The following is a 27,380-nucleotide window of genomic DNA, read 5'->3' as shown; positions in this document are numbered from 1 at the left end:
TCAGGAAACCAAGACAGCAATTATAAGAGGAGGGGGAGAGAGAATTGAAGCTGATCTTCTTATGCACAAAAAGAAAACATTTTTGGAAGTAGTTACATGAGGGGTATGGAAAGGCAGAAGTGGGGAGGTGGGTAGAGAGAGGGTAAGAAACCTAGACTAAATGTTCTACTCAGTACGCCACAGGTATAATCTCCTCTTAATGTTACTGCAACCCTGTGGGGTATATATTATTAGCTCCAATTTACAGATACATGTTCAAGTTCTTGCTATATTTATTGATAATAACTGTAGCTAACCTTGGTTGCATGCTTATGTGCCAGCCACTTTACAGATTATCTCTTAATCCTTATAACAACATAAGTAGATACTATTACGTCCATTTTCCAGATGAGAAAATCAAGGCATGGAGAAGTCTTATAATTTGCGCAAGGCCACACAACCAGGAAATGGTGGGAGCCAGGATGCAAAGTCAGGCAATAGATTTCCAGAGTCCATAATCTTAATCACCATGGTAAACAGCTTCTAATAAGCCAAAGTTAAGAGAAAAATAGAGGGAAGATACACTGACAAAGACTTAGAAATTACTATTTAAAAGGAAACACAGAATGATAGGGATGGGGAGGGAAAACCTCATCTGGAAAGGAGATTTGAATGTTTAGTTTTTAGAGACTGGAGAAACTTCATTGATGATTTTAATAATAATGAAGATGATAGTAACAAAGTGAACATTTATTGAAAGGCTTCCTGTGTGCCAGACTCTGTTCTAAGTGCTTTATATATATTTTCTCATTGAATTTTCAGAACAATTCTTTTGTCTCTATTGAAATTCTAGGACCTAGTACATAGTAGGGGCTCAATAAATATTTATTGCATGACTTAAAAATGTGACTTTTGTAGTTTTACTTTTAGGAAACTCTAGGTCACAGGGCTAAGTTCCAGGAGGCTCAGATCCTGTGACTCTTGTTTTATTACCTCAGAGCATTTATCTCTGTCTGAAATTGTCCTGTTTGTTTCTTTGCTGTTTATTATCTCTTCTCTTCTCTCTGTTAGCATCTAAACTCTAGGAGAGCAGAGCCACACTCATCTCGTTTAAGTACGTGCAGCATCCAGAACAATGCCTTGCGTTTAGGAGATGATTCATAAATATTCGCTGTACGAATGAAAGAAGAGAAACCATAGCTCAGCTTTCAGAACAACTCTTCATCCACGATAGCACGGTAAACTGCAGAGCAGGGAGGTCCACTGCTCATGTGCCCATACACCATCTTCCTCTCTGTGCCTGTTCTCAATGTGCACCTGTGCACGTTCTCAGTCACTGACTCAACTGTTCATTTCCCCAGGCTTAGTTGCGGAGCAAGGAAGAAAAGAAATTTCTTGTTTGTTCTGTTTTCAGTGCATAAACAGAGATCATCACAAAGGTGATCAAACCATCTATACATAAATATGACTCTTTCAACTCACACCCATTAAGATGGCCACTACAAAAAACAAAACAAAACAAACAGAAGTTGGAACCCCTGTACACTGTTGGTGGGACTGTAAATGGTGCAGCTGCTGTGGAAACCAATATGGTATTCCTTGAAAAGCTTAAAATATTACCATATGGTGCGGCCATCTCATTTCTGGGTATATACTCCAAAGAATCTCAAATAGCTATTTGTACATCCATGTGCATAGCAGCATTATTCACAGCAGCCAGAAGGTGGCAGCAACCCAAGTGTCCATTGACACGTGAATGGATAAACAAAATATGGTATATACATACAATGGAATATTATTTAGCCTTAAAAAGGAAGGAAATTCTGACACGTGCTACAATATGGATGAATCTTGAAGATATTACGCCAAGTGAAAGAAGCCAGTAACAAACAGACAAATACTGCATGATTCCACTTACATGAGGCACCTAGAGTAGCCAAACTCATAGAGTGAGAAGGTGAATAGTGGTTGATAAGAAATGGGTATTTGTTGTTTAATGGGTACAGAGCTTTTCAAGATGAAAAGAGTTCTGGATTTGGTTGCAGGACAATGTGAATGTACTTAACACCCTGAACTGTACTCTTAAAAATGGTTAAGATGGTAAATTTTGTAATCTGCATTTTGTGCAATTAAAAAAGGAACAGTGAAAAAAAAGACGATTCTTGGTGGTATGACATATGCCTCATTTTTAAGGATCAAGATCCTAAAGTGAATGATTCAGTTAAGTCAAATGAAAATGCAAAGTCCCTGTGAAGGAACAGAGATGTGAGACTAGGAAGGAACAGCTACCACCATAAACAACCTGCATCAAAGACAAGGAAGGGTTAAGCATAAGCTCTTGGCTTTGGACTCCTGAGGGTCAGTGTTGCAAATGACAGTTTCTTTGATAGCTTTTTAATGTAATGTACATTCCTAAGCATTTTACACAAATCTCTACAGAGAGTTAGGACTTCAGAGCCTGTGGTGTTGACAAAGTCAGGCTGATCGGATTAGGTTGTGACGATGACACCGCTCTGAAGTGTCTCTCACCCTCTCCCGCCGACACTCACCTGTCCACACGCAGCTGGCAGACGATGCTCAGCGCGTCCACAACTCCTTCTTCTCTCAACTGTCGACAGCCGATGGATGTAGCAATAAAACACCCCGTCCTGCCTATCCCTGCACTGAGAAGAACAGGTAACGCGTTAAAAGGTGCAGGAAAAATAGCAAAGGTAAAATATATTCTTTTAAAAAGGTACTTTTAAAATTGGAAACCATTGGGATTAATAATAGTAATTACAGCAGTAACAGCAGCTCTCGTGTACTGAGTGTACAAACCCAGCCCTGTGCTGAGAGCTTAAACGGCAATTCTTCCCTTTAGGTCTAAGCAGTAGGATGAATGGTGTGGAGGGAGGTAGTGGGCGGAGAGAATAGTGAAAAAGGTACTAGTTGTTCTACAAAGAAGAATTAAGGGCTGAAATTAGGTAAGGTATGGGCAGTAGCAAGGAGGGGAAAGACTTCTACACATCATAAATGTGAGTGTGGAGGAGTGGAGCTGAATAGTGAGAAAAGCAAAAAGTCCAAGGTGACTCGCCCGGAGGACTGAAAGAATGGCAGCGTCATCCAGACGAAGGGGGAATGAGGGCTGATTTGAGGGAGAGAGTGGGGACTTTGGTCTTGGATATACTGATGTGGAAGATGCTAGTGAATAACTGAAGATTCAATTCCGTTAAGGAGAGAGGATGTGGCTAGCAGCACATATTTCCAAGTCTTTTTTTTTTTTTTATCAAGGTAACAGTTAAACAGACATACTACCTGTCATGGAAGGTTTACTCATGAATCTCCTTCAGACGGTAAGTCATCAACTTAACAAGCTTTCTCTCTCGCTCTCTCTCTCTCAGCAATTTCAACCACAAATGTAAATTTCTCTCAAATCTACACTTAAATTCCCCAAGTTTCTCCTAAACTCTAGATTGGCATTCCACCTCCTAGCTGGCACTCTTGCTGTTGCTATTTTACACTTGCTGCATTTCAATGTATCTAAATTCAGTGTATCTAAAACAGAATTAATTATCTTTTTCCTCAATGGCATTACCAGGCAGCCATAAGTTTTCCAGCCTAGAAATCTTGGAGCCGTCTTCAACATCTCCCCCTCTCTCAACTCCCACAGCCAATCTGTTACCAATTCTTATATTTTCCACCTCTGCGGAGCTGTTGTGATCCATGCTTTCCTTTCTATAAACTGTGCTCACGTTTTTGAAATCTTACTTTATGATTAGCAATGATCTCATTATGGTTTCCAAGGCTCAAGACTCTTCCTGGGCTAATTCATGATATACACAGCTGCTAGGTTCATCTTTCTAAAACAGGGACCTGATCATATTACTCGCTACTCAAAAACCGTAGATGGCTCCCAATGGTCACAGCACAATGTCTAAGCACCCTTCCATGGTATTCAGGCCCTTACGTAATATGATTGTGACGAACTTTCAAACTTTTTGCTGTCAACTTTGTACCCTTTGTGTCATTGTTTTCATTTGAATCATTGCAAAAAATTCCTATTTTCTAATTTTTCTTTTTGTGTTAATGGGTATTTCTCCAGTCAGAAATGCCCTCCCTACCACCTTTTAAAACCACAAACATTGGACCTTTTTTTAAGATCCTCTTCAACATTATTCCAACTTTTAGAGGCTTTCTTCAATCCTCATGGTTTGAATGAATAATTCCCCTCTTGGCACTCAAATAGCACTAGTTCTCCTACGTGGCACTTATTTCCTGTTGAATGTGGGTGCAGAGGAATTCAGATGAGGAATGAGTCCCTTTTAGTTGAAGTGTCTATGGAGAGTTTGTCTCAATAAAGAGACAGGACTTGAACTATACCCTGTGAATGGCAGGCATTTTGGTTATCATGAAGGAGAGAGAATGTTCCATTGATGAGAATGGTATAAGGAAAGAATTGCTGCAGAACGGAGTGACAATGAGTAGGCTAGTTTGGCTTAAAGAGAAAGTTACATTAGAGGAACAGTGGGAAATAAGACTGGGAAGGTACAGTGGGGCCTATAAAGGATCTTATATGGAAAGCTAAAAGGTTTGGATATCATCCTCTAAAAGAATGGTACTCTTTTTTCTTACTTTTTTTTTTTTTTTTTTTTAGAATTTGTTGAAAACAATGCGTTTTCACTCCCCAGAAAATTCACCTAACTTAATGTACTCAAATCTGTTCAAGTCATTTCAAGTTCACTGGCCCTCATAGCTAATCCACAGATCCGAGGTTGAGAACTTTTGCTCTAGGGAATGGGAAGCCTTTGAGAAGTGTTGAGCGTAGACTCCATGTGATGAAAGAGGGTTTTAGGCACTTCATCCAAGAGGAGTGCACAGAATAGGCTGTAGTAGGGGTGGAGCATGGGGAAGTGGGGTGTGTATGTGCAATTAGCCGACTTCTTCTAAAATACATGGGTGAGGTCATAAGGGCCTGAACTTGGGTGGTTGGGCAGGAAGTGATGATTATGGGAGAAGCTTTGAAGGGAAAGCCAATCTGGTGACTGATTAGATATGGAGGCTGGAGTTGAGAGAAGGGCCAAAGATAACTGTCAACATTTGATGTTGAGTGCCTGGAAAAAAGATGGTCTAATTCTTAGAAATAGCAATCAGAAGGGGAGCTGGTTTTACAGGGGAAATGGTAAGTTCATTTTAGATATCCTGACTGTTTTATGATTTTGGGTGGGGGACACTTCCAGCCCTAAAGCATGGCCAGTTAGGTATTTTTCTTCAGCCCCAAGCTAAGTTTAGGATGAGGCCTAATGTTAGAAACTAGATAATGACACTTTGGATAAATAGACATATAGTAAATTTTACTCTTAATTAAACCACAAAGGTTCAAAAGAAGGCTAAAATTATAATCTAAAATAATATACTTTATTTCTTAACACTATCAAAAACTATCTTACAAGATTTAGGAGGGTCAATAAAGTAACACCAATTATTTGGAGAAAGTATGGAGAATAAATGGCCGGTTATGTAAATAACTTTAAAATATATGCTTTAGTTTGGGCACACTAATGGGAAAACAGGGGGAAGAGGTATAAGTTAAAGGAGAAGACCTTTAAGCTAGACGTTAGGGAAGGGAACCACTGCGGACATCTGTCGCTGTGTCAGCCCAGCCTCCAGTACTGTGTGTTCTGGTAACAGCACTTTGTTTCCCTTTTGGCGAATTACCACTTGCCCACTTCCCATTTCATAAATTTATTTCCATCTGTTTTTCATGAGGTAAGTTTTAGAATAGTTGACTGGTTTTCACCACATTTGACATAATAATAAATGTTATCAAGATACAATCCTAGTAAAGTCCAGGGGCCATCTTGAAACAACAAAAAGCTGTTGATAATTTAAAAAAACATATGTCATTCCTAGCATACGTGAGACTGATGAGACTAATTGAATCCATCTACGTTTCAAGGTAGAGGACTGAGTGAATAAGTTCTCCTGTTCCCTGAGCTATTAATCAGAAGTGATATTTTCTCCACTGTGTGACTGTTTGCTGAAAATATGCTAACGATGTCACTTCATTTCTGTTAAGTATCGTCTCGGTCAAGGCTCAAGTATGAGGAAGTTAACCATTTTCAATACATATTTAATTTATCAGCCAAGTCAGAACCAGGAAGTAAAACCCAACTTCCACCTGCTCTATGACTTTACAAAGGACAGCTGCTTAGGCAGAAAGGACAGCTTATCCCTTACCTGCAGTGGACAACCACAGGCCCTCGGCCCACGGAGGCAAGTCTGTCTTCTTCCACATCCAGCATGAGCTGTAGAAGGGGCTGGGCGCTGGCTGGAGTCTTGTGATCGGGCCATGAGGTGTACCAGTAATGCTTCACGTGTTGCGTGTGACTTCCTTGCTGAAAATAGCAACAGCCACCAGATGCTTCATTGCCCTGTGGAACTCAAAGTCACCCAAACCACAATACTGAATGCCTTCTATCACTCCCATCTTGCTGGCAACTTATTTCTAGGCGGAAAAAAAATCTAGGAGATTTTTGAAGAATACTCTTTCACCCTGAGAAAACTTTACTGTAACTATGCTGATGTCAAAGTTTGACAGTCTTGCTCTGTTAAATGATAAACATGTATTTAGTATATATGTTTAAGATATATTTAATATAGAAAACATACATATGCTAAATATATGTTTGTAATTTGTTATAATAAACATAATGGATGTTAGATGAAGATATAGCCAAGAAAGAATCGGGATATAGTGCGTTTCCTGCTCTTTGAACATTCCTGAGAGGTTGTTATAAACATATTGACCAGTATAAGAATGCTTAATTTTATAGTCAGTCTCTCTAATAATTCTACACTCATCCCAAATTCCAGTTTTTCACAGCAGTGAGGAATCCCTGTCGTAAAGGAGCGACAAGGGGTCACTAGATTAGAAATGCTTTGCGTGAGGGTCCATGCACATCACGTCAAAACCCAGTGGGGGGCCTGGTGTGGACGAGGCACTTGAGAACACCGTGTTGAAGAACAGGTCTCAGTAAGTGCCTTCCTATCGTGAATTTCCCATTAAAACCCTCAGCGCGGCTCTGCGCGTCTACCCTCTTCCTCTCTGCGGTGATTCTGTCCCAGTAATGAGGCTCTAGATAGAACTGGAATCTTTGGGATGATTGCTCTCCAGAAGTAAAAACAATACCATGGCAACATTCCTCAGCATCTGCTGCCCCAAATTTAAATAACTTTTCTATGACATAATGTGGTCCGGGAAAGTCCCCATAAATGACTGTGACTCCAGGTTTTGGGAGATCTCATCAACACTTCAGGCTTTTCTTGCCTCCCACAAGCGCAGATTTTCCCTTTCACAGTTTCCAGGCCTTACTTAAATCTGCTTAGACCAAAGGGACATTAAAAAAAGAAATCATGGTACAGTCTCCAGCACAAGCCTTTAGTTAAAGGCATTCAAAAGGTTAAATCAGAGACATCATATTTATGCAAAGTAGAAGACCTTAGCCTGCCACTTAGTGAATTTCCTTAATGGCTGCTTATATTAATTTAATTATTCCACATACTAATAGTAGCTGACCACAAAGAAATCCATAAGGGAGTGATCATAATTTCTCCTTGATCTTGACATTATTTAATTTATTTAAATTGAATCTGCAGTACTTATTAGGATAAATAATTTCAAAGTAGAAAGGCAATCCTCCAACATCGTCTACTTTGTAGATAGCTACAGCTCCACAGTTTTACCTTTAAGACAAGGTTTCGAACGGTGTAGTTGTCACATTCATTTACATTGATAACCAGAACCTCGACTTTCCCATATATTCCTCTCTTTTCTGGCCAGTAAAGCACACATTTCTGGAGGAGGGGAAAGAAGAACAAATATTAAAGAAGCAAATATTAATGGTTTTCATTGGCCTTGGAGTATTTTTTATTCAAGCATCTGAAAATTTACTATTCAGTTAATATAAAAAAATCAAGTATCAATTTTTACAGTTCTGTAAATGAGCTAAAACCACTGAACCATACATGTTACATGGGTAAGCTTTATAGTATGTATAGTGTAGTATAAATTATATCTCAATGCTTTTTAAATAAAATATCAATTTTTACATATGTCTGCCCAACACTGTTGCTATTAATCCCACACCAAAAAAATAATTAAGGCAAAATTTTCCAAATCCCCATAGAGAAATTAAGGACTAATTAAGAACTGAATTAAGAATTAGGAAACTAAGATCCAAATATTAGAGTTTATCCTGTGATGACTAGGATTAAAATGAATGTTTTCCCACAGTGATTGAGGCAAGTCACATTTCCTGCTTCATCAAACAAAAGTCTCTAATTAGAGTATCTGTAATGTGTTAGGTGCCACAGAATCCAGTTTCCCTGGTATGTAAAGCAGATGTAATGACCATTAATACACCTAAGGTATTATATTTTCTAGGACCAATGACCCTTTCACCTATGGCATCCACTGAAATAAATGTATAGCAAAATTATTTTAAAAATTTTTATGATGGATCCTCTTTGAAGGGTTTAATAGCAGTAATAATAATTATATGGCGAGCAAGAAAATATAATGTGGCGGTTAAGGTGCAAGCTTTGGAGTCAGAGAGCCTGGGGCCAAATTTTGGTGCTACCATTTATCTGTGAATCCATAAGCAGGATACTCAATCTCTCTGGACTCAGTTTCCTCAAGATTTAATACACGGAAAGCATTTAAGACAAACCCAGGCATACAGTAGGTGTTCAAAACATGATGTTATTATTATTACTATTATTGTTATTTTATAACTGCTCGGTTATGGAATGGGTTTTTGATCTAAAGTGATTAGATCATTACTTAAATATGCATTAGATCATGCATTAAATATTATATTATTTTTATGATATCCAAGATACATTATTTAAAAAACTACAAAATGAGACTCAAGCATACATATAAGCTCATATTATTTATTATTTTGCCTTTTAAACAACTGCAAAAGAACTATTAATTTCTTGCCACATATTTTAACGACTAAGAATGTAAAGTGTGAAAGCTGACATTTTATTTTCAGTGCCCAGGGAAGCAATTTAATTTTAGAAATATTGTTTAAATAGAATTCATGATTTTCTTTCAAACACACATGCCTATTTATAGAGAAATTCTTTCACTTCTTGCCTTCAGTAGGGACTTTGTAGTCCTCAGGACACTTGTTTCTTTACATCTATGTCAAAGGCACGTGACCACACTTGAAAAAAATTAAGTACTTATAGATTTAAAAGAGTAGCAGGAAAAACATTACAGAATTACAGAACTAAAGAGAAGACACGTAAAGTATCAGAAACACACCTCTGGGGCTCTATCATGCTAAGTACCAAATACTCTATGTGATAGAGCCACAAGGAAGTCACTTCACCTAGCGGAATCAGTGTTTTTCATCCACTACAATAAAAACACATTTGCATCCTCTACGTTCTGGTTCTTTTCCAAACAGAGTAAATCATTTTCACCTCTATTTACATGCCACCCCACCCCCAAGACTGTCAAGCAATCAGGCTAAAGGCTTACTCTGGCTAATATAACATTAACATTAAAAAAAGAAACCTTTAGCACAGGGAACTATAAAAATCTTGTAATAACCTGTAACGGAAAAGAATCTAAAAAAGAATTCTACATATATATATGTGTGTGTATAACTGAATCACTTTGCTGTACACCTGAAACTAACACAGCATTGCAAATCAACTATATTTTAATAATTTTTTTAAAAAAGCAATCTTTTAAAAACACAGCAATTTCTTTCCCTCCTCATTTACGAGTTGCCAAATGTCTCAAATACCCCCAGTTTGTTAAAGATAATCATACTAACCAATTTGCCTGGTTTCTTTCAATGGAGCATCAATTATTTCGCTGCAAGACCCGAGCTATTTTTTTGTCTTAAAACCCATGCCTCCTGGATGAATCCAAGAAGAGTGGCAAAGGATCTTGAAAAAGGTATTGAACAAAGAAAGAGGCATTCAGTGGCCCAGCAGTCTGGCATACGTGCCCCCATTGTCCAAGATCAGGCCTGAGGAGCAGGGCCTCTCTTTGGGAAGGTGGCTCTTGAAACCGGTAAGAAAAGCTGCGAGGCAGGAGCTCTCAGCCCGCACCCTGGCTCTGAACAATACAGTCCAGGCTTGTGCACCTACTTGATAAATGGAAGCGCTGCTCGCTTCTCTCCCAAGCTTGCCGGGGCCCTCTTGAATGTTTTTCTTGACTCTTGACCAAAAATGAAATTGGCAGCCGGCTCCCAGTAGACAATGCAATGTGACTTGTTCATTCAAACAACCCTTAATTAGCATCCCATCTCCTTTCTGAGATACAATAGCTTATTTCTACACACCGAATACAGTTTTTCCCCCCTTTTAGGAGAACATAGAAAAAGAGACCAGATAAGTGTGGGTGCTTTTGAATATGAAGTGAGGGAGAGCGGCAAACCTAGTTGTTTCTAAGAGCACAAGTTCATGTTCAAATTATTTTTGTGAAGAGCTTTTTAGGGTTTCTTTATTGTGGCGCTAACAATGATATAAAAAAGGAAAATGCAAGGAAGGAAAATGCTCTCTTACAGATAATATTGTGAAACCACACTAATTGTAGGTAATTCGAAATAGCACGCTATCTAGCAGAATGTAACCCCAAATCATCACTATTCTTCTGCTAGATGGGCTGATTCTTTCAGTAAAATTATCTATTAATTCCAAGAATTCATAATTTGGAGGACAAAGAGGTTTCCAGAAGGTCATGTGTCTCCTGTGCAAACAAGTAATTAGTGAACCCTGACTGTAGATTCTGGACATCAACCAATTTTTCATAATCAGTGGTTTACAGCAAAAGTAGAACGCAATGCAAAGCAATGCAAACTGATATTTTTATAATCTTTTTTTTTTTCTTTGACCATCCCTCTCACCCCCACCACGTTAGGACTATTTGTATGTATAAAGAAGGAACAGGTCTAGCTAGTATTTTAGTCGCCTGAAAAAAAAAATTTATTTTTAAGTTACTTTCTTTTTAAATTCTATGCACTTAAAATCAAAGAGATTTTGCTCTATGAGCTAAAGACTATCATCACATAGAAAGTGGCTCTAAATAAACAAAAAGAAGATACTTAGTTGCATTTGGGTTACATTTGCATATAAGACAGAATGGGTCAGATTGTCTAAAATTATTATGGTTTTAGTTACTCTAATTCTTAGTGTTCCAATTAAATATTAGTAACAGAGGTGCAGCAATTTAATATTAAAAGCACCTTCACCAACCTTATATCACTGAATCCCTTCCACGATCATTTGTGTTAGGTAGAGCAGAGAGTAGATATTGTTGTTATTATTATTATTTTTGCCATTTTACAGCTGAGAAAACTGAAGCCCAGGTGTTTTCATAAGGTTCTCTGGGAACATCCTCTTGGGGCTAGGACCCTCTGAGCAAATATCACTTTATACATTCAAGTTTCTGTCTTTGATTTCTGCACTAATAACCAACACTTTTTTCTAGAGCAATAACCAATGCCCTCCCTTCCCGCTATGAAATATGCTGATGCTCGTGGAACACTGAATGCCCTCTGTCCGCCCTCTTACTAAGTCCAGCAAGTCTGTCACTATCTGCTAAGCTGTATGTTCAAGTGGTATTTATATCCGAACCTCTTAATGACAGTTGTACTTGTTATTAGAGCCCAGTAATTTAATGAAACTTTACATAAATCAATGAAACGAGGGTGGAAAGAAAAAAACAATTGTTCTATGAAATAATTGCGTAAGTTAATTAGGTTTTCGCTGGGGAAAAAAAGTAAATCAGTAAAGAAAACTGCGGTCAAATCAGGTGCCGGTAAGATCATTATAAAAGGGCAAAGTGTGGAAATATAGACAGGATTCTGCATTCATATTGCTTTAACAATTTTTCTATGGTCTCTCATATTTCAAAGAAACTGAAATGGGACATTTCAATGACGTATAAAGGGCATGATTTACACAAACTATATGACTGAGAGCCAATATTAAAAATAAAAAAAGACAGTCCCATAATAAAATAATGAACAAATTTGAATATGAACAAATGTACCTGTTTTAAGACAAAGTAAAACATTAGAGTTTTTTTGTGTGTTTGAGTCTCCACTCTGATTTTTTTTTTTTTTGGATTAACTGTGTCAAATAAGAAGGCTTCTAACTATAGTTAGAAGTAAAGCAGGCTACAGCAATTGAATAGAACCTAGCAGATTAAAAATTAAGGTGCCAAGTTATAGTTGGAATGTAAGCATGTTTGAAAGGACAGGTGAGTAATTTTTCTTAGGGGCTGTCAGCCTCTGAATTTCTGGCCACTCTTAATTGCTTGGGTAGCATAACTGTCAAGCCCCTGGTCTTTCAGGAAATGAGCTTAGGCTGCTGGGCATTGCTGGGCAGTGCTAGGTCAGGCTGCTTCTCTAGATACCAAATATCTAATTCTGGTCCTCCAGGACAGCTGAATACCAGTCAGTGGGTCTCCACTGTCTTCCAAATTACCCTCCCTGACCTTGTTTGTACCGACACTCTGATTATGGGACTTTGCTCGTTTATTTTCATTCTTGGTACAAAATGTGAATCCTCTTGTCCACTCCACACTTCACAGACTGACCTCTAACTTGAGCATGACTCCCCCAACACAGTTCCAATCCACACTTCCAAATTGTCCACTACTTTGTTTTTTATGTTTGTTTGTTTTGCTTATTTTTGGCCATGTCGGGTCTTAGTTGTGGCATGCTGGATCTCCGTTGAGCTACGCATGATCTTTCGCTGCGACGCATGGACACTTCCTTGGGGTGCGCGAGCTTCTCTCTAGCTGTGGCCTGCAAGCTCAGTAGTTTTCTCTTCTTTAGTTGTGGCATGCGGGTTCCAGAGCGCGTGGGCTCTATAGTTTGCGGCACGCGGGCTCTAGTTGAGGCGTGCAAGCTCTGTAGTTGTGGCTCGTGAGCTTAGATGCCCTGCAGCATGTGAGATCTTAGTTCCCTGACCAGGGATCAAACCCACGTCCCCTGCATTGTAAGGAGGATTCTTTACCCCTGGACCACCAGGGAGGTTCCCTTGTCCACTACTCTGAATGAGCAGATTTGACACTTTTTTTTTTCTTTATACCAAGTCAAAATGCCTTGTTCATCTCCTCTTTCCTTCCTAGAGAGAACGGTTAGAGATTTTAATCTGGACTGTAAGCAATCCCGCACACTTTTCTCTGGCCACAGTCACTGCTAGGACTGGAACTTTCTCCCTTCCCACGCTAAGTAGGGAGAACACTTGAGGAGGGCGTATATAGTGGTGAGAAGGAGGAGGAGGAGTTGGGGGTCAGGTTGCTAGCCGTTTGGCCTTGGGCAGGTTGCTTCACTTCCCTGTGTCTCAGTGTCCTCTTTTAGTGGGATTTACAGATATGTTTATTGGAAAGATTGCTTTCTAAGCATATTGTTAGTGCTCAATAAATATTAGTTATTTGGAAGATCACACAGCCCAGTTTCTAGACTTTCTATGTATCTTTGATGAACTTTCTAGATTATCTAACTTAAACTCTAATTTTTTAGCTAATTTTAAATAGTTGAGAAGATGTATTTTCATTTTGTTCATTTAGAATATAACATAGCATAATTAACATTTAATTACGAGTGTTTTATCAGAAAAATTTATTTTCTCTTCAAATGTACAGCTTAAAAAGGTCTATTTTTAAGTATGTTACTTATATATTGAATAGCCAATCATTCCCAACTGAATACCCATCAGATTTTATAATGAAACTTAAGGTCAACATGGGATATAATTAATACTTATATTGCAAAAAAAAAAAACCCAACCTTTTTTGGATGTATTTAATTAAGTCAAGATATCTATAGTAGCTGTGACTTGACTTAATGAAGTCATTGCTTATCTTCTTTTGTATTCATAAAATTCTTATAGGCTGCCATTTATAAATTTTAAAATGACCTCCTGATCTCATTGCAAACTGTCTTCCATCTCCCTTACTCTACCATATGTTTGTTTTCTCCACCCCCCATAGCACCTAACACTTTGTACCTGTATACAATATTTTAAAATTTTGTTTCTTGTTTATTGTGTCTCCCCTTTTAGATTGTAACTCCATGAAAGCAGGGATCTTTGTCTGTTTTGTCAATAAAGATATAATCCAAGTGCCTACACTGGTGCTTGACGGTTGATAGTTGATAAATATCTGTCAAATGAATGAATGAATGTGCACAAATACAGCATTGGATGTTTTATAAAGAGGAATGTACTGAATGTCTTCAAGGTTAGCTGGAGAATTCCAGATGCTAAAGGTGATGGTACAGTTAGATATGTTTCTGGAAAACACATTGGGAATATGTTTTTTCAAAAGTCCACATCATGTAGCCAGGTCATGTCACACCTAAAAATATACATTAATTAAATAATCAAAGATGTGGATAAAAAGATTGGAAATGACTTAAATATCTCTTAATAAGGAAATGATTACATACGTTTTAGCATCCACACAATGAAATTCTAGCAGTCATTTAAAATCATGTTTTTGATGAGTTACTAATGACATGGAGAACACTCATAATATAATGTTAAAAGCAGAATATACTATGAATACAGAACCCTCTTTTATTCTCTATATTTGTCAGCAAAATTTAACATTCCAGTCCTATCTCCCTTCACTCCCTACTATGCCCAGACAACATCAAACGGCTCAACTCAAGCATGCTATGCGGTGTCTTGTCTGCCTCTGTGTGCTGTTGCTTTGCCTGGTTTATGTTCCCTTGTGCACTTACTTACTCTGCAGCCCCTACTGAAAAACTGTAAGGCCCCATATGAGCTGTATGGACAAAGAAATGTGATTAAGATAAATCCTCTCCATAATTTTACCAGAGAGAGAAAGGAAGGGAATGAAAACAGAGAATACTTAAAATATGATTTATTTATTTCACTTTCTGAGGTCAAACTGCTCGCAAAGTGTGAATAGGTCAATGGGCAAAATGGGGTTTGTAAGTATTTAAGTCACATAGCTGAACTCAGATGAAAGATGTAAATATTAAGAAAGAATACGGCTGTGTTAAACACTTGAGAGAAGTATTTTGTTAGGCCAAATCACCAAGTAATTCCCTCACTTCCTGAAAGATAAATTCAGTGTCTTACTGCTCCCTGAAGCCAACAGTGGGTCCCTTGTCTTCCAATGTCTTGTAAACTTATTTGGCCCATTTATTATGTTGGGGCAGTGATTAAGTACATGAGCTTTGGAATCCAATAAACCTGGACTAAAATTTGGACTCTATCACTCACTTACTTTGAGGCTGTAGGCAAATGGTTTAAGCTCTGAGCCTCAAGTTTCTCATCCATAATATAGGGATAGTAAATCGTGCTTTGTAGAGTTCGAGTGAAAATGCACAGAATTAATTATGAACTGTGCTTACTACGTATATTTAATAAATGGTAGTTGGTAGAAAATATCTTCCACAGTATGTATACTATGACCAACATTCATACTACTTCTCTTCTTTCCTAGGAGAAAGTCTGAGCTAGTCTGAGGACTTTGGAAATATGCAAATGCTTATTGTCCTGTTTAGATTGATCTAACTCCAGCTTTGCAGGTTTTGGCCACTGTGTCTTCTCTAGACAAGCAATCGTTCACCTTAAAAGTTTGAACACTGTGTTTCCAATGTTTTATTTCTTTCAAAAGGAATTCCCATCTTGAGATTTATCTAAATGAAGAAATCAAATTCACCAGCAATAAAAATCTCTTCTCCTTTCTTGCCATAGAAGATAACTGATTCTTCAGCTCTATTTTAAAATTTTTTGTTTATTCTAATTTTATAAAGTAACTATGAGAATATTGGGATTATTGAATAAGAACTGGCAATTATTCACTTATTCCTTTATTTATGTATTAGAAAATAGAAAGGTTCATGAAAATATAAAGCCTGGGAATTTCTAAAGATAACTCCACCTTCACATATTTTTGGAGGAAATGATTTTTGTCTGTTCCAAACAATGACGCTTAACACAATTGAAAGTTGGCACATTTTTGGTAAACAGCATCTTCCTGGCAGTGTGAAGTCTACTGACTATTTCTTTTGAGCCAGACTTCTCAGTATCATTTTGATCTGTAAAACATCAAAGTTTCCTCCATAGTATTGTACTTACATCTTTAGAGAATCTGGACGGAAAGGAATTTTTATTTTAATTTAATGAGTAATCAACAATAACAGAAGTCAAAATCTTTATTGCAATATTTGGAATTATGACTGGCCACAGGAAAGTACATGTAGCAAATTACACATAGAAAACATGTAACAAAATCTATTTACTTTGATATTTCCAGAAGATATATCCCAGACATTTAAAAAGGCAAGAGGCTAAAAATGGTAAGAAAAAATAATACCTCTTCAATTTCTGAATTATGCAGCCAAAGAGAAAAATAAAAACCTCAATCACCCTTTATGTGGCCATTATTTTTTAAAAATTCTGGCTTTTCAACAGATCTACTTGGCTGCCCTATGGAGAACGTGAATTCTGAGAATGGTACCAACAGGTTAACTCCAACTATGATGCACTTGAAAAAGAAAGAACAAGGTGGGCTCTATTCCTTTGCACATTCAGAATGGAGATGTCTGAGCACCATCAGAAATCAACTCAGTGTCACTTTGAAACACATATTTATCTCATATAGCAGTTCTTTTAGAATCACAACTTTGGTCTTGGGAACAGAAGGGAAGAATATAACTGTCTGTTGGGGCTTTGGCATATTTGCCAAGTGTTCATACTATCTTTGTTGGACTTCTTTAAAATATGTCACATCCTACTCAACTTCTAGGGAATTCTTTCTCACTAACCATCAATCTTGGCTTCTTCTGTCCTGATGAAACCCTGATTCAAGAACAAGTTAAAGCACTATTCGTGTATTTCTGACTTTTTGTCTAAGGAAACAAATGTATCACAAAAGTTGAGGATTGAAATGCTCAAGACACTAAAATTATAATTTATCTTACACAGTTACTACAACCTATTCGCTAATCCTTGTGAGATATTGTTTCACATATGCTTTGCCATGTATCAATCCTTAATAAATATGTAACAAGAAAGTAATGTTTTCTGTGGAAAATATAACTTGTTTCAAAACTTTTACATGCTTATATTTATGTAATTGCATACATCACAGTGCTTTTTCTATGTTGATTTTATTTTTAATAGAAGAAATAGAATTAATAAGGGTATGAATGTGCTTTGAGAAAACACATCGTGACAATCTATTCAGAAAATTGTAATTCAAACCGAAGTGGGCAGGAGTAGTACAGTCTATTCAGATCTAGGAAATGTTGCTAAATCCTGTGTGAGTTCTGGGTTGTCTGTGAATTTCTCTCATTCCTTTGTGGGTATTATTCTACTGATTTTTTGGCTACTGAGAAGCCAATTGTTAGTCACTCTGTTTGTTAAAATAGTCTCTGTAGTGTTTTTCAGTTCCACAGATGTGTCTAGTTGTGGATTTATTTTTACTTATCCAGCCTAGGATTTACTGTACTTTTCAAATCTGAGAGCTCAAGTCTTTCACCAGTTTTGGAAAATCTCTAGCCATTATTTCCTCAAATATTACTTCTTTTTTTATATTCTCCTTTTTCATCTTCTAAAATATCCATTAGACATATATTGGACATCTAAATACTGTCCTCCATATGTCTGAAACTCTCTTTCATATTTTTGGTCATTGTGATCTTCTAGGTAATTTCCTTAGTTCTATTTTTTAATCCAGTAATTATTTATTCAGCTGTGTCCAGCTTGCTAATAAACCTGTCTCATGAGGTTTCTTTTTTTCATTTTAATGTCTATATAATATTTATTTCTAGGACTCCTTGGTTTGTTTTTAAATCTTCCTAGTCTTTTTTGATAGTAACTTGTTCTTTTGTCAAGTTTTTAAATTTTATATTTTGTGTGCTTAATTATAAAAAAGCCTCTATTTATAGTTTCTATTATTTCAATTTCTTGTGGGTCTATTTCCACTATTTGTTGCCTCTTCTGCTTTTTACTTATGTTGTTTATTTACATGTGTGTCTCAGAATTTTGACTTCTGAGCTTATGTTTGGCTGGGCTTTTTCTTTTGAAATTCTGTGTAGTGTATGCTGAGAGTATATGCATCCAGAAAGTTTTTGCCTTTGTTTTTGTAAAGTGCCACAAGAGCGTTACCAATGCAGTATTACTTTTTATATTATTACTTAAATGAATATAAACTATTTTATAAATGATTTATATAAATAAAAGAATCACTAATGTATATTAATCACTTAACACTTGGTGTTTCCTAGGTTTTGAATTCTGAATACTCAAGAGTACCTCTTTATTGATCCCACGAGAAGGCCAGACTTCGCTGGATTCATTTCCTCTTATAATCCTATTTTGGTAGGTAGGTTTATTTTTGTGGTTCACCCTTTCACTGAAGGCCTAGCGCTTGCAGGTGTTCACTTCATGGAAGGTCTCAGTTCCAAGTCCTGGTTCCTGCAAGCCCAAGGCTTTGTCTCCAGTTCTTATATTGTCATTAAAACACAAGTAACCTGTAATTCTCTGGTTTTATGCCTTTTATTCAATTTTTGACTGATTTACCTTTTTCCTCCCAAGCTCTGCTATGCATGCTGCATCATATTTCACCCAGTATGACTGGTTTTTCAGATTATCTAGTCTGCCATATTACATAAGTTCTATGTATGTATGTATGGGTGTATATATACAGAGAGTACACCTTTAAAACTTGAAGAATTTTTTCCTACCTTGAAGGTAAATTGTCACAGATATTAAACAACTGTGCAGGAATTGTCAGTAGTTTATTATGTTGACAGATCGATAGTGGGTGAAACACCTGAGAATATTAGGGGTTATTTTTATTATGCCACCTCAGGCTTTCATATAAGATTCATAGAAATGCATTTATTTAGTAAGCATATAGTTAATGTAGTATAAAACTTCATCTACTGGCCAAAAAATGTACTTTTTTTCCAGGATAAATTTCAGAAAAAGATCCTTTATCTAGTGCAGCAAAAATGGAAGAAAACAACAAATTTTAAAAAACTTTAAATTGCTGTTTGTGAGCCTGAATTTTCTTGATTAGCAGCAGGGTTATAGTATAATCAAAGGTTATGACTCACCAAAGCAGTATAAAGGAAAGTTCAGTTTTCTTAAATTCTGATTGTCATGGTGAGGCCCTGGTATAGTAATTTTGACAAGAAAATAATCACAAATGTTGACTAAAATCAGACTGGAAATTATCTCAATAAGATGCCATGAGATGCTAAAAAAAAAAAAAAAAACATGCCATGAAATGTAAGCAGTGCCTAGGAAAGCACCCTTTGGGAATTACACAACTTTATTTTTATGATGCAAAATACAGAATGTATATTGTGTAAGCTAGATCCTTAGAAAAGATTACTAGTATGGATGCGGAATCTAATTTTGTCTCTTTCTTGAATTTCTTTTTATGAAAATATTGAGAAAGTTGCTTGGTTTTTGTTAACTTCAAATCTTTCTTCAAATCTCACTTTCTCAGTGAGGCTTCTCCCACCCACCCCGTGTAACCCTGCAGCTTGCTCTTCTCTTCTTACTCCTTCTTACAGCTCAGACACTCAGTCCCCTTATGCTGCTCTACCTTTTTGTCCTACAGCATTTTCCCCTTCTAATATGCTATATTTTTATGAAATTATGTTTGTTGTTTTTTGTCTGTATCTCCCCAACTAGAAAGTTAAAATCTACCAAGGGCAGGAATCTTTGTGTTTGTTCACTAATATATTGCCAGCAACTAAAATAGTATCTCACTTAGTAGGGGCTCAAAAATTGCTTGGGATGTAAATGAACAATTTTTTATTTCCCTGCCTATAAATCAGAGTGATAATTCATGGCCCCTCATTTCCTTACAGAGATACATGGGTACAAATGTGATCCGTGTATGCCAAGTACATTGATTTAACTGAAAGAAAGTCGTCATTCATAGAACACCAATTACCATTTTTTTGGAAGCATAAAGTGGCCTAGCCTTTAAATGTCTTAATGTTTCCATCTTAAATCTGTTATTAAGTATATGGCAATTTTCCTTAAACAATCTCTCTTCTATAGCAACAGAAAAAATATAATATTCCATACTTGGGTAAAGGTCATACCTCATTTTTTTCCTTGAGTTTTGTGATCATAACAATCACGGGACTGTCTTCCTGCCAAACCATCTGCCAGAAATCATTCACGGTGTTGATCATGGGGCCCTGCGTGGCGATGAACGCTTTCTCTTTGCCACTGTAGCCCTAGTTTGAGAAAGGAGACAAAAATGTTGGCTTTGAAGTTCATGCCTTACACTGAAAGTTTAGGTGAAAGATCTTCAAAACAAAATAGCTCTGATAATCCAAAAGCAACACAGACTTCTGCAGCTTTATTGATTCTAGCACCACAATTCTTGGGGTTGTTCTCCCAGCAAGTCAGGCACAGCATACGGTACTGAGGTTTATAAAGCTCAGTCCTCCCCAGAGCACCTCAGAGGGAGCACTATAGCCACAGACACACAGGTAAGGAAGACTTACTATAAATGACCCACTACCAATGTTGATTATGACCAAGCATGCAGAAAAAAAAAAAAAAAGCAACAAACTTGCTAGTAACCAACTTAAATAAAAATTAATCTATTCTGAGGAAAAAGAATAAAATAAAACTAACAATTCCAAATAGTAAATTGACATGCTCATCAGAAAGAAATTTAGATTTATTTACTTACCCTAATATAATTAGCATTAATGTAGGTGCTCAAAGAATTAGTTACATTTTTTGGTCTTAAACATACTCTGCTGAGGGGATCTAATGAAGAAAACAAGAAAGACTTGTGTTAACCGGATTTACTCTTTTAAGTTTCTTAGAACACCAATAACCAGTGCATAGCACACTTATATACTGACCGTCTGGCATGTGTCAATGTTTTTTGTTGGTGTGGCTGTCTTTCTCTCTTTTTTTTTTTTTAACATATTTATTGGAGTATAATTGCTTTCCAGTGGTGTGTTAGTTTCTGCTGTATATTTGCAAACGAAGCAACTGACAAAGGATTAATCTCCAAAATATGTGTGTCTGTCTCTTGACCCGTGTTTATTGAGGGACATTTGAGACCATCTTGACCCCTTGTCCTGACACAGATCTCGTCCATAAGCCCAAGATGATGAGTTTCTACTTTATGCCATTTTTGGTGGGTTTCTGATTCTTGACCCCATTTCTCATTTACGCTCCTTTTCTTATTCTTTGCGTTTGGAATTTGCACCATATGTCCCTACTCAAGTCTCTCTTCTGTCCTCCGCAACAGCAAACACTTGGTCCAGTCCAAATCTCCTCTCACTACTTGGAAGAAGCTGTCTTTAGTTACCACGTGTTTGTTCACTGACATCACAAATATCTGATATCGGATAGATTATTATAGTATTAAATTCTAAAATCACTTTCCATCAAGAAGAGTTGAAAGGCTCTTTGTGAACCACGGTAGTGATTTTTACCAACATTTACGTAAATAATCCCTTTACGATTTCTTTAACCCGGTTGTACTCTGAGCCTCTTGAAGGCCAGGGTGGGGATTTTTCATGATCTGTATAAGACCTGGTGTCTAGCACAGTGCTTATATATATGTAATAGACATTCAGTAAATGTCTATTGCATTGATTTAAATGGCCCCTTCCATTTTTTAAGAAGTCAGTTCTATGCATTCCTCTCTAGCAATTGTTCTGTTGCTCCTCTTCTCCCGACAGGTAAAGTCTGAGTGTGTGTTTTGCCCACCTCCTCATCTACACTTCATTCCTTCTTGCGTACACTCCAATCTATCCTAACCCTAGTCTTATGCAGACACTGCTCTTGCCGCTGCTGACACTTTTGCTCCTAAACCCAATGAGCCCATGGTGGTATTTACTTTTTCATGTCCTCTGTGTAGAATTAAAAAACTGTAGATCATATATCTTTTTATGGAGTTTTCTCTTCCCTTGGATGCTGCCTCACAGCATTCTGGGTTTCCTGCTACCTATTCGATGGTCTCTTTTCAATCTTCTGCTTATTTCTTCTGCCTCCTTTAGTTTATTTTTATACATATTTATTTATTTATTGGCTGCACTGCACGGCATATGGGATCTTAGTTCCCCAACCAGGGATCGAACCCGTGCCCCCTACAGTGGAAGCGTGGAGTCCTAACCACTGGACCGCCAGGGAAGTCCCTCGTCTGCCTCCTTTAATGTTGCTGATTCTAGGATTCAACTTGACCCTCTTCTATGCTCACTTGACACTGCCTTGTTAGGTGATTGACTCATCCCCATGACTTTGTACCCATATCCTGGAGACTCCCAAGTATATATCTTACACCAGACTACTCTCCTCACTTATAGACCACATTTAAAAATTTTTCATTTCCTTCTGGATATACTACAGGTTTGTGAAACTCCACATGATCATGTGCTCCTGATAGCCCTGCGTTATTCTATGTTGGTGTGCTACCACAGCTCCTGAGTCCATGTTTGAAAACTAGTTGGACTTGACCCTCCATATTCATGTTCTGTCCGTTCTGTTTCCTGAAACTCGCTAGGATTTATCTTGCCTCCCTCTTCCCAAGGCTTTCTTCTTAGGCTAGGACCTGAGCATCCCATCTGGTCTAACTGCCTTCAGTCTTGTTCTTTACCCATCCATCCTTCTCATAGCTGGCAAGGCAGTCTCTGTAAAATAAAATCTGATCACATCATTCCCTTGCCTAAATGCCATCCATGGTTCCTAATTGTCCACAGCAGTATTTCCCAACTGTTATCTGTAAATCATTTCTTTTATAACATATAGAATTAGGTCATATAACTTGTAAATTAGATCATCCTTAAAAAGGGGGTTCAGTAATCAAATAAATATGGAAAACACTGAATTCAACAAACTTGAACAACAATCTTTTCACTGCAGAATTTCTCAGGGCCTATATTATGCTAATATACTCTGTGAATTTCCAAGAAGGTATTATTTATAAACTTATTTGTCCACTGCATTCATTTTATTACGAATACTTATTGACAATTCGACAGTCCAGAGCAGCATTGCCCAATAGAACTTTCTGTGATAATGGAAATGTTCCTTATCTGTGTTGCCCAAAATTGGGACCACTAGCCACGTTGGCTACTGAGCACTTGAAATGTGGCTAGTACAAACTGAGGAACTAAAGTTTTAATTTTATTTAATTTTAATTCATTTAAATTTACTTAGCCATATGTGGCTACTGGCTGCTCTACTGGACAGTGCAGATCTAGGGGATGAAATCTCCTTAGTGGGTCCAACAAGTCTTTATCTTTTCCCACAGCCTTATCAATAATCACTTTTCTACGTGTACATGCTCTAGTCATATGGGCCCAGGGAAATCTCTCAAATACTCCACGTTCTTGCAGATTCTATGCTTTTGCATGTATTGTTTCCCTGCCGTCTCTGCATGGTAAAGTCTTCCTCATTTTTCAGGGCTCAGTTCAAGAAATACCTCCTTTCTGAAGCCCTCCCTTGTCTTCCTGGTGGAATTAGGCATTCCCTTCTTTGCTCAGGCTGCCTGAGTTTTATTTTAGTATTTAACATCTTGTATTGTAAGTGCTTAAATGTTTGCTTGCCCTCAATGGTTTGTGATGAGCCCCTTGAGAGCAAGGGCTGTCTTTAATTAACGTTTGTATCCTTTGTGATTTCTATTTGGTATGGGCTCAGAGAGTGTTTAATATCAGAATTAATTTCAATCAGAAAGAGTTAAAACAATGCTTTTTTCAATTTTTTTCTTTTCATAGCAAAGGGGACAGGAAAACTTCCATTACTTTTCAGTATCCACTGATTATTAAAAGTTTCCACAAATGCCCTTAACCACTCAGACTTGAAAAGAGGCCCACTTCCTTCAGTTTTTATAATGCCTACGATATATATATGATTTACTGGGAACTCAACCCAAAAATTGCTTAGAAACAGGTGTCCTGTCAAGCTTAATTAAGTTTATGTTGAAAATTGGTAATTTATAGTATTTTCAAGTATTTAGAGATTTCCAAATATTAAAACAAAAACAAGAATACAACATATGATGGAGTAGGGGAAAATTAATTTGGTTCCAACCAAAGCCTTTTTAGTGTTGTTTAGTCTAATAAAAATGTCAAGGATTAAAAAAACAAAATTTTGTCATCATCATCATTTGTTATTATTTTTGCCTTTATTGTTATAATTTTATTCATCTGATGCATTTTAAGTCTACATATTAGTCAAATTCACTATGATAACTTTTTTCAGAATTGGTATTTCTGAATTATATGTTAAATGCTTAGCATACCATTTATGATTCATCTGGGCAGTATCAATAATAATTACAAATATTACATTGAGCACTGATCACTTTTCCTCCCTGTCTTCTGCTCTTCCCTTTTTATTCAGTATTTCCTTCTTTCCTTCCTTTGCTTTCTTCCTCTTTCATTCCTTTTTCCCCTCCCTTCCTCCTTAGATCCCTTTCCTCCCTTCCTCCCTCCCTTCTTTCCCTTCCTCTCCTCTACCTTCTTCCCTCCTTCTTATTTCTTTTTTCCTCTCAACAAATTATTGAACACATAAAGTTTTGGTGTATAGAACACATGAAATTTCCCCACTTTGATCTCTTTAAAATACCCTCTGGCAATCTTAAGTCTTCTTTTTAACAGACAAAATGGTACCGGGATCCTTATATTTTGATTGGAATCATATCAGATTTTGTCAAAGGTTATACTGGGTTGAAGATTTCCTCTCCAGGAAGACATGTGTTTAAGGTTTGAAGTCAGAGAAGAAGCTATTAGATGAGGGAAAAGTGTATCGCTCCCAGTGATGGGCAAAGGCAGGAATGAGAGGAATAGGATAGTTTTCAGAGATGAATTTAAGATAAGTGGGAAATGGAAGGAAAGCAGGGACTGGCCATACCTTCAAGGTGATTGGGAATCATCTTCAAATTTGTTGGAAGAGAGAGAAGACTCTAGGCCTGCATTGTCCATTATGGTAGCCACTAGCCACATGTAGGTAAATTTAAGTTAATTAAAATACAATAAAATTTAAAAGTTCCTTGGGTGCACTAGCTATACTTCAGGTGCTCATTGCCACATGCAGCTAATGGCTGCATTGGAGATACAGAATATTTCCATCATTGTAGAGAGTTTTAGTGGACAGTGCTGAATTTGGCAATGCAGTGATAGATTATGTGAAATTCACTTTTTAACATGCATGTGAACATTATAAGAGAAAACAGGGCTCTTCAATACTGTTTTTGAAACTGTAAACGTTTCTCTCCAAGGTTAGTGTTCTTATTTTCTGGAATTGTTCCTGGGGTTAATGATGGATTCAGTTAGGTAGAGAAGGAAAGGAGAAACTAACATTAGCTGCGGGTTTACTATTAGTTGGAACTTTCCTAGCCATTTTTCATATATTTATTTGATTCTTTCAATAGCCTTACAGGGTAGTAGTACTATTACTATTTTTAGGGACAAAGAAAAGATGGCACAGAAAGATTAAGTAGCTTGCCATAAATTGTAAATGTTTTCGCCAGGATAGGAAATCAAGTCTAAACTCCAATATTTTGCTGAGTCACACAACTCGTTGCTTTAATGAGTGGTTCACTTATTTGCATATTTACTCTGTTCTCGGCACTTTATATAGTGAAACGGAAAACATAATGTGAGTAGGAAACATTACTAGACTTTAAATTTTTAAATATAAAATGATGGTCAGAGTAAATAGGGTTTTAAAATTTGATTTATATTGTTTTATAGTTGTATAAATAAATTGGCTGCATGGAAAAAAATATACATAAAATTTCTTGTTATACTTCTTGGTTGTACAAATAATTTCACATTGATATATGATCAGTTTTTTCCCATTGCTCTTGTGTTTAGGACATAGATAAATTTTTATCACAAATATTTGTTTATATTGTAAAGTAATTTGATATAAACTTGACCTAAGCACTTTAATCTACCACTTAGGAATGTTCTGAGCCAGGCTGACACTGCCCTTAGAAAAAAAGCTACAATTAATTGGTTCTTGGCCATCCATATTTCTGCTGCAAAACATCCTCCAAATCATACAACCTCACTAATATGTACAAGCTGGAAGCTTTTAAACTTGAGAGTTTATTGTAGGTTAAAACAATAAAAACAATTATAATATTTAAAATATTAATCATTTTAAGATTATTATTTTATGTGATGTTTCAAATTTACCCCATATTACAGTCTAAAATAAACCATAAAGAGCAGCTTTTCATATTCATTCCAGTCTTTTCTGACGATTTTCCAACGAATGATGTGGCTTGTCCAAGCTATATTTACTAGATTATATTCTGTGCAACAGGGGGTGGGTGGGGTATTCAGGCTACAGACATTTTCAACAGAAAATCTGTCATTTGCAACATCAGTTGTCAGCACAGGTGCCCTGGTTCAAGCGACCCACCCAGTTCTGGGAATGGAAAAGCTGACACAGGACTGTGAAGCAGTTGTCTGATAGCATCTGGCAGGAAACAGAGAAGGCTGAACTTTAAAATAGTCCTAATAATTTCCAAATCCTTCTGAGATTAGGTGGTTAAGTATAATACTTGCAATACATGTATATGCCCTAATTACTTATGTTTGGTAAATTTCAGATGAAAAGTCCTGAGAGAGAGAGTCGGGGGGGGGGGGGGGGAGGAGAGAGAGACAGAGAGACAGAGAGACAGAGAGACAGAGAGACCAGCTGTAACACACAGCACTTTCATCCCCTTCAGCCAATTATAGTTATAAAATATCTTTCAACAGTGACTATATCTTAGGTAAATATGTTTAACTATACAGACCAATTAAAAATATGTTACAGTGGAGTAACTATTACAATGTGTTTCCAACTCCAACAGAAGGGGAAGACCAAGAATACTATTAACAGTAATTCTTGCTCTATTACTATAAATATGAAGAATTTGGTGTTTTATGAGTGAATTAATGAACTGAATTATGAAGACTCTACTATTTCAATGTCAGTACTCTAAAACAAATATTCGTGGCTCCATCTTTCCAGAGCTATTGCCTTGAGACGTTTATGGATTTTTGCCAAAATCCCAACTATATCTGTTTGTTTAGTGATTGACAGTATTGTTTCTTCTCCAAAGTACTTTTGCCTTTCTATGCAGAATTAATTACTCAGTTCTCCTACACCGGTTAGGCAAGATCTCTATTCAGGCTCTTACATTGAACATAATTACTCGTTTACATGTCTCCCTTCTGGTCTGTGACCTCCTTGATCTTATATGCTGCTCCTTATTCCTTACTGGTTCCGGGCATCTAGCTCACTGCTTGACAGCGATAAATTTCATGGAGTTAAATTTAGTTTTAACATAGTCTAAACAGTGTTTCTCAAAGTGTGGTCCTGCTATCACCTGTATCAGAATCACCTGG

General features: G+C 36.9%; 1 protein-coding gene across 2 annotated transcripts in view; it reads right to left on the bottom strand.

Moving 5' to 3' along the window:
* Window positions 1-27,380, bottom strand: part of PTPRR (protein tyrosine phosphatase receptor type R) — a 259,744-nt gene that overhangs the window by 13,033 nt on the left and 219,331 nt on the right. For both annotated transcript variants that reach the window (XM_082422767.1, XM_082422768.1), the window contains 5 exons: window positions 20,705-20,784; window positions 20,103-20,240; window positions 7,702-7,812; window positions 6,196-6,353; window positions 2,529-2,642 (listed from right to left, as the gene is read on the bottom strand). In XM_082422767.1, the coding sequence (XP_082278893.1) occupies window positions 2,529-2,642; window positions 6,196-6,353; window positions 7,702-7,812; window positions 20,103-20,240; window positions 20,705-20,784 (601 nt within the window). The remainder of the gene's footprint in view (window positions 1-2,528; window positions 2,643-6,195; window positions 6,354-7,701; window positions 7,813-20,102; window positions 20,241-20,704; window positions 20,785-27,380) is intronic.

The sequence above is a fragment of the Balaenoptera physalus genome (genome assembly GCF_965194825.1).
Source record: "Balaenoptera physalus genome assembly, chromosome: 13".
NCBI lineage: Eukaryota > Metazoa > Chordata > Mammalia > Artiodactyla > Balaenopteridae > Balaenoptera > Balaenoptera physalus.
The sequence above is the reverse complement of the archived record's forward strand: the minus strand, read 5'-3'. Positions and strand labels throughout refer to the sequence as shown.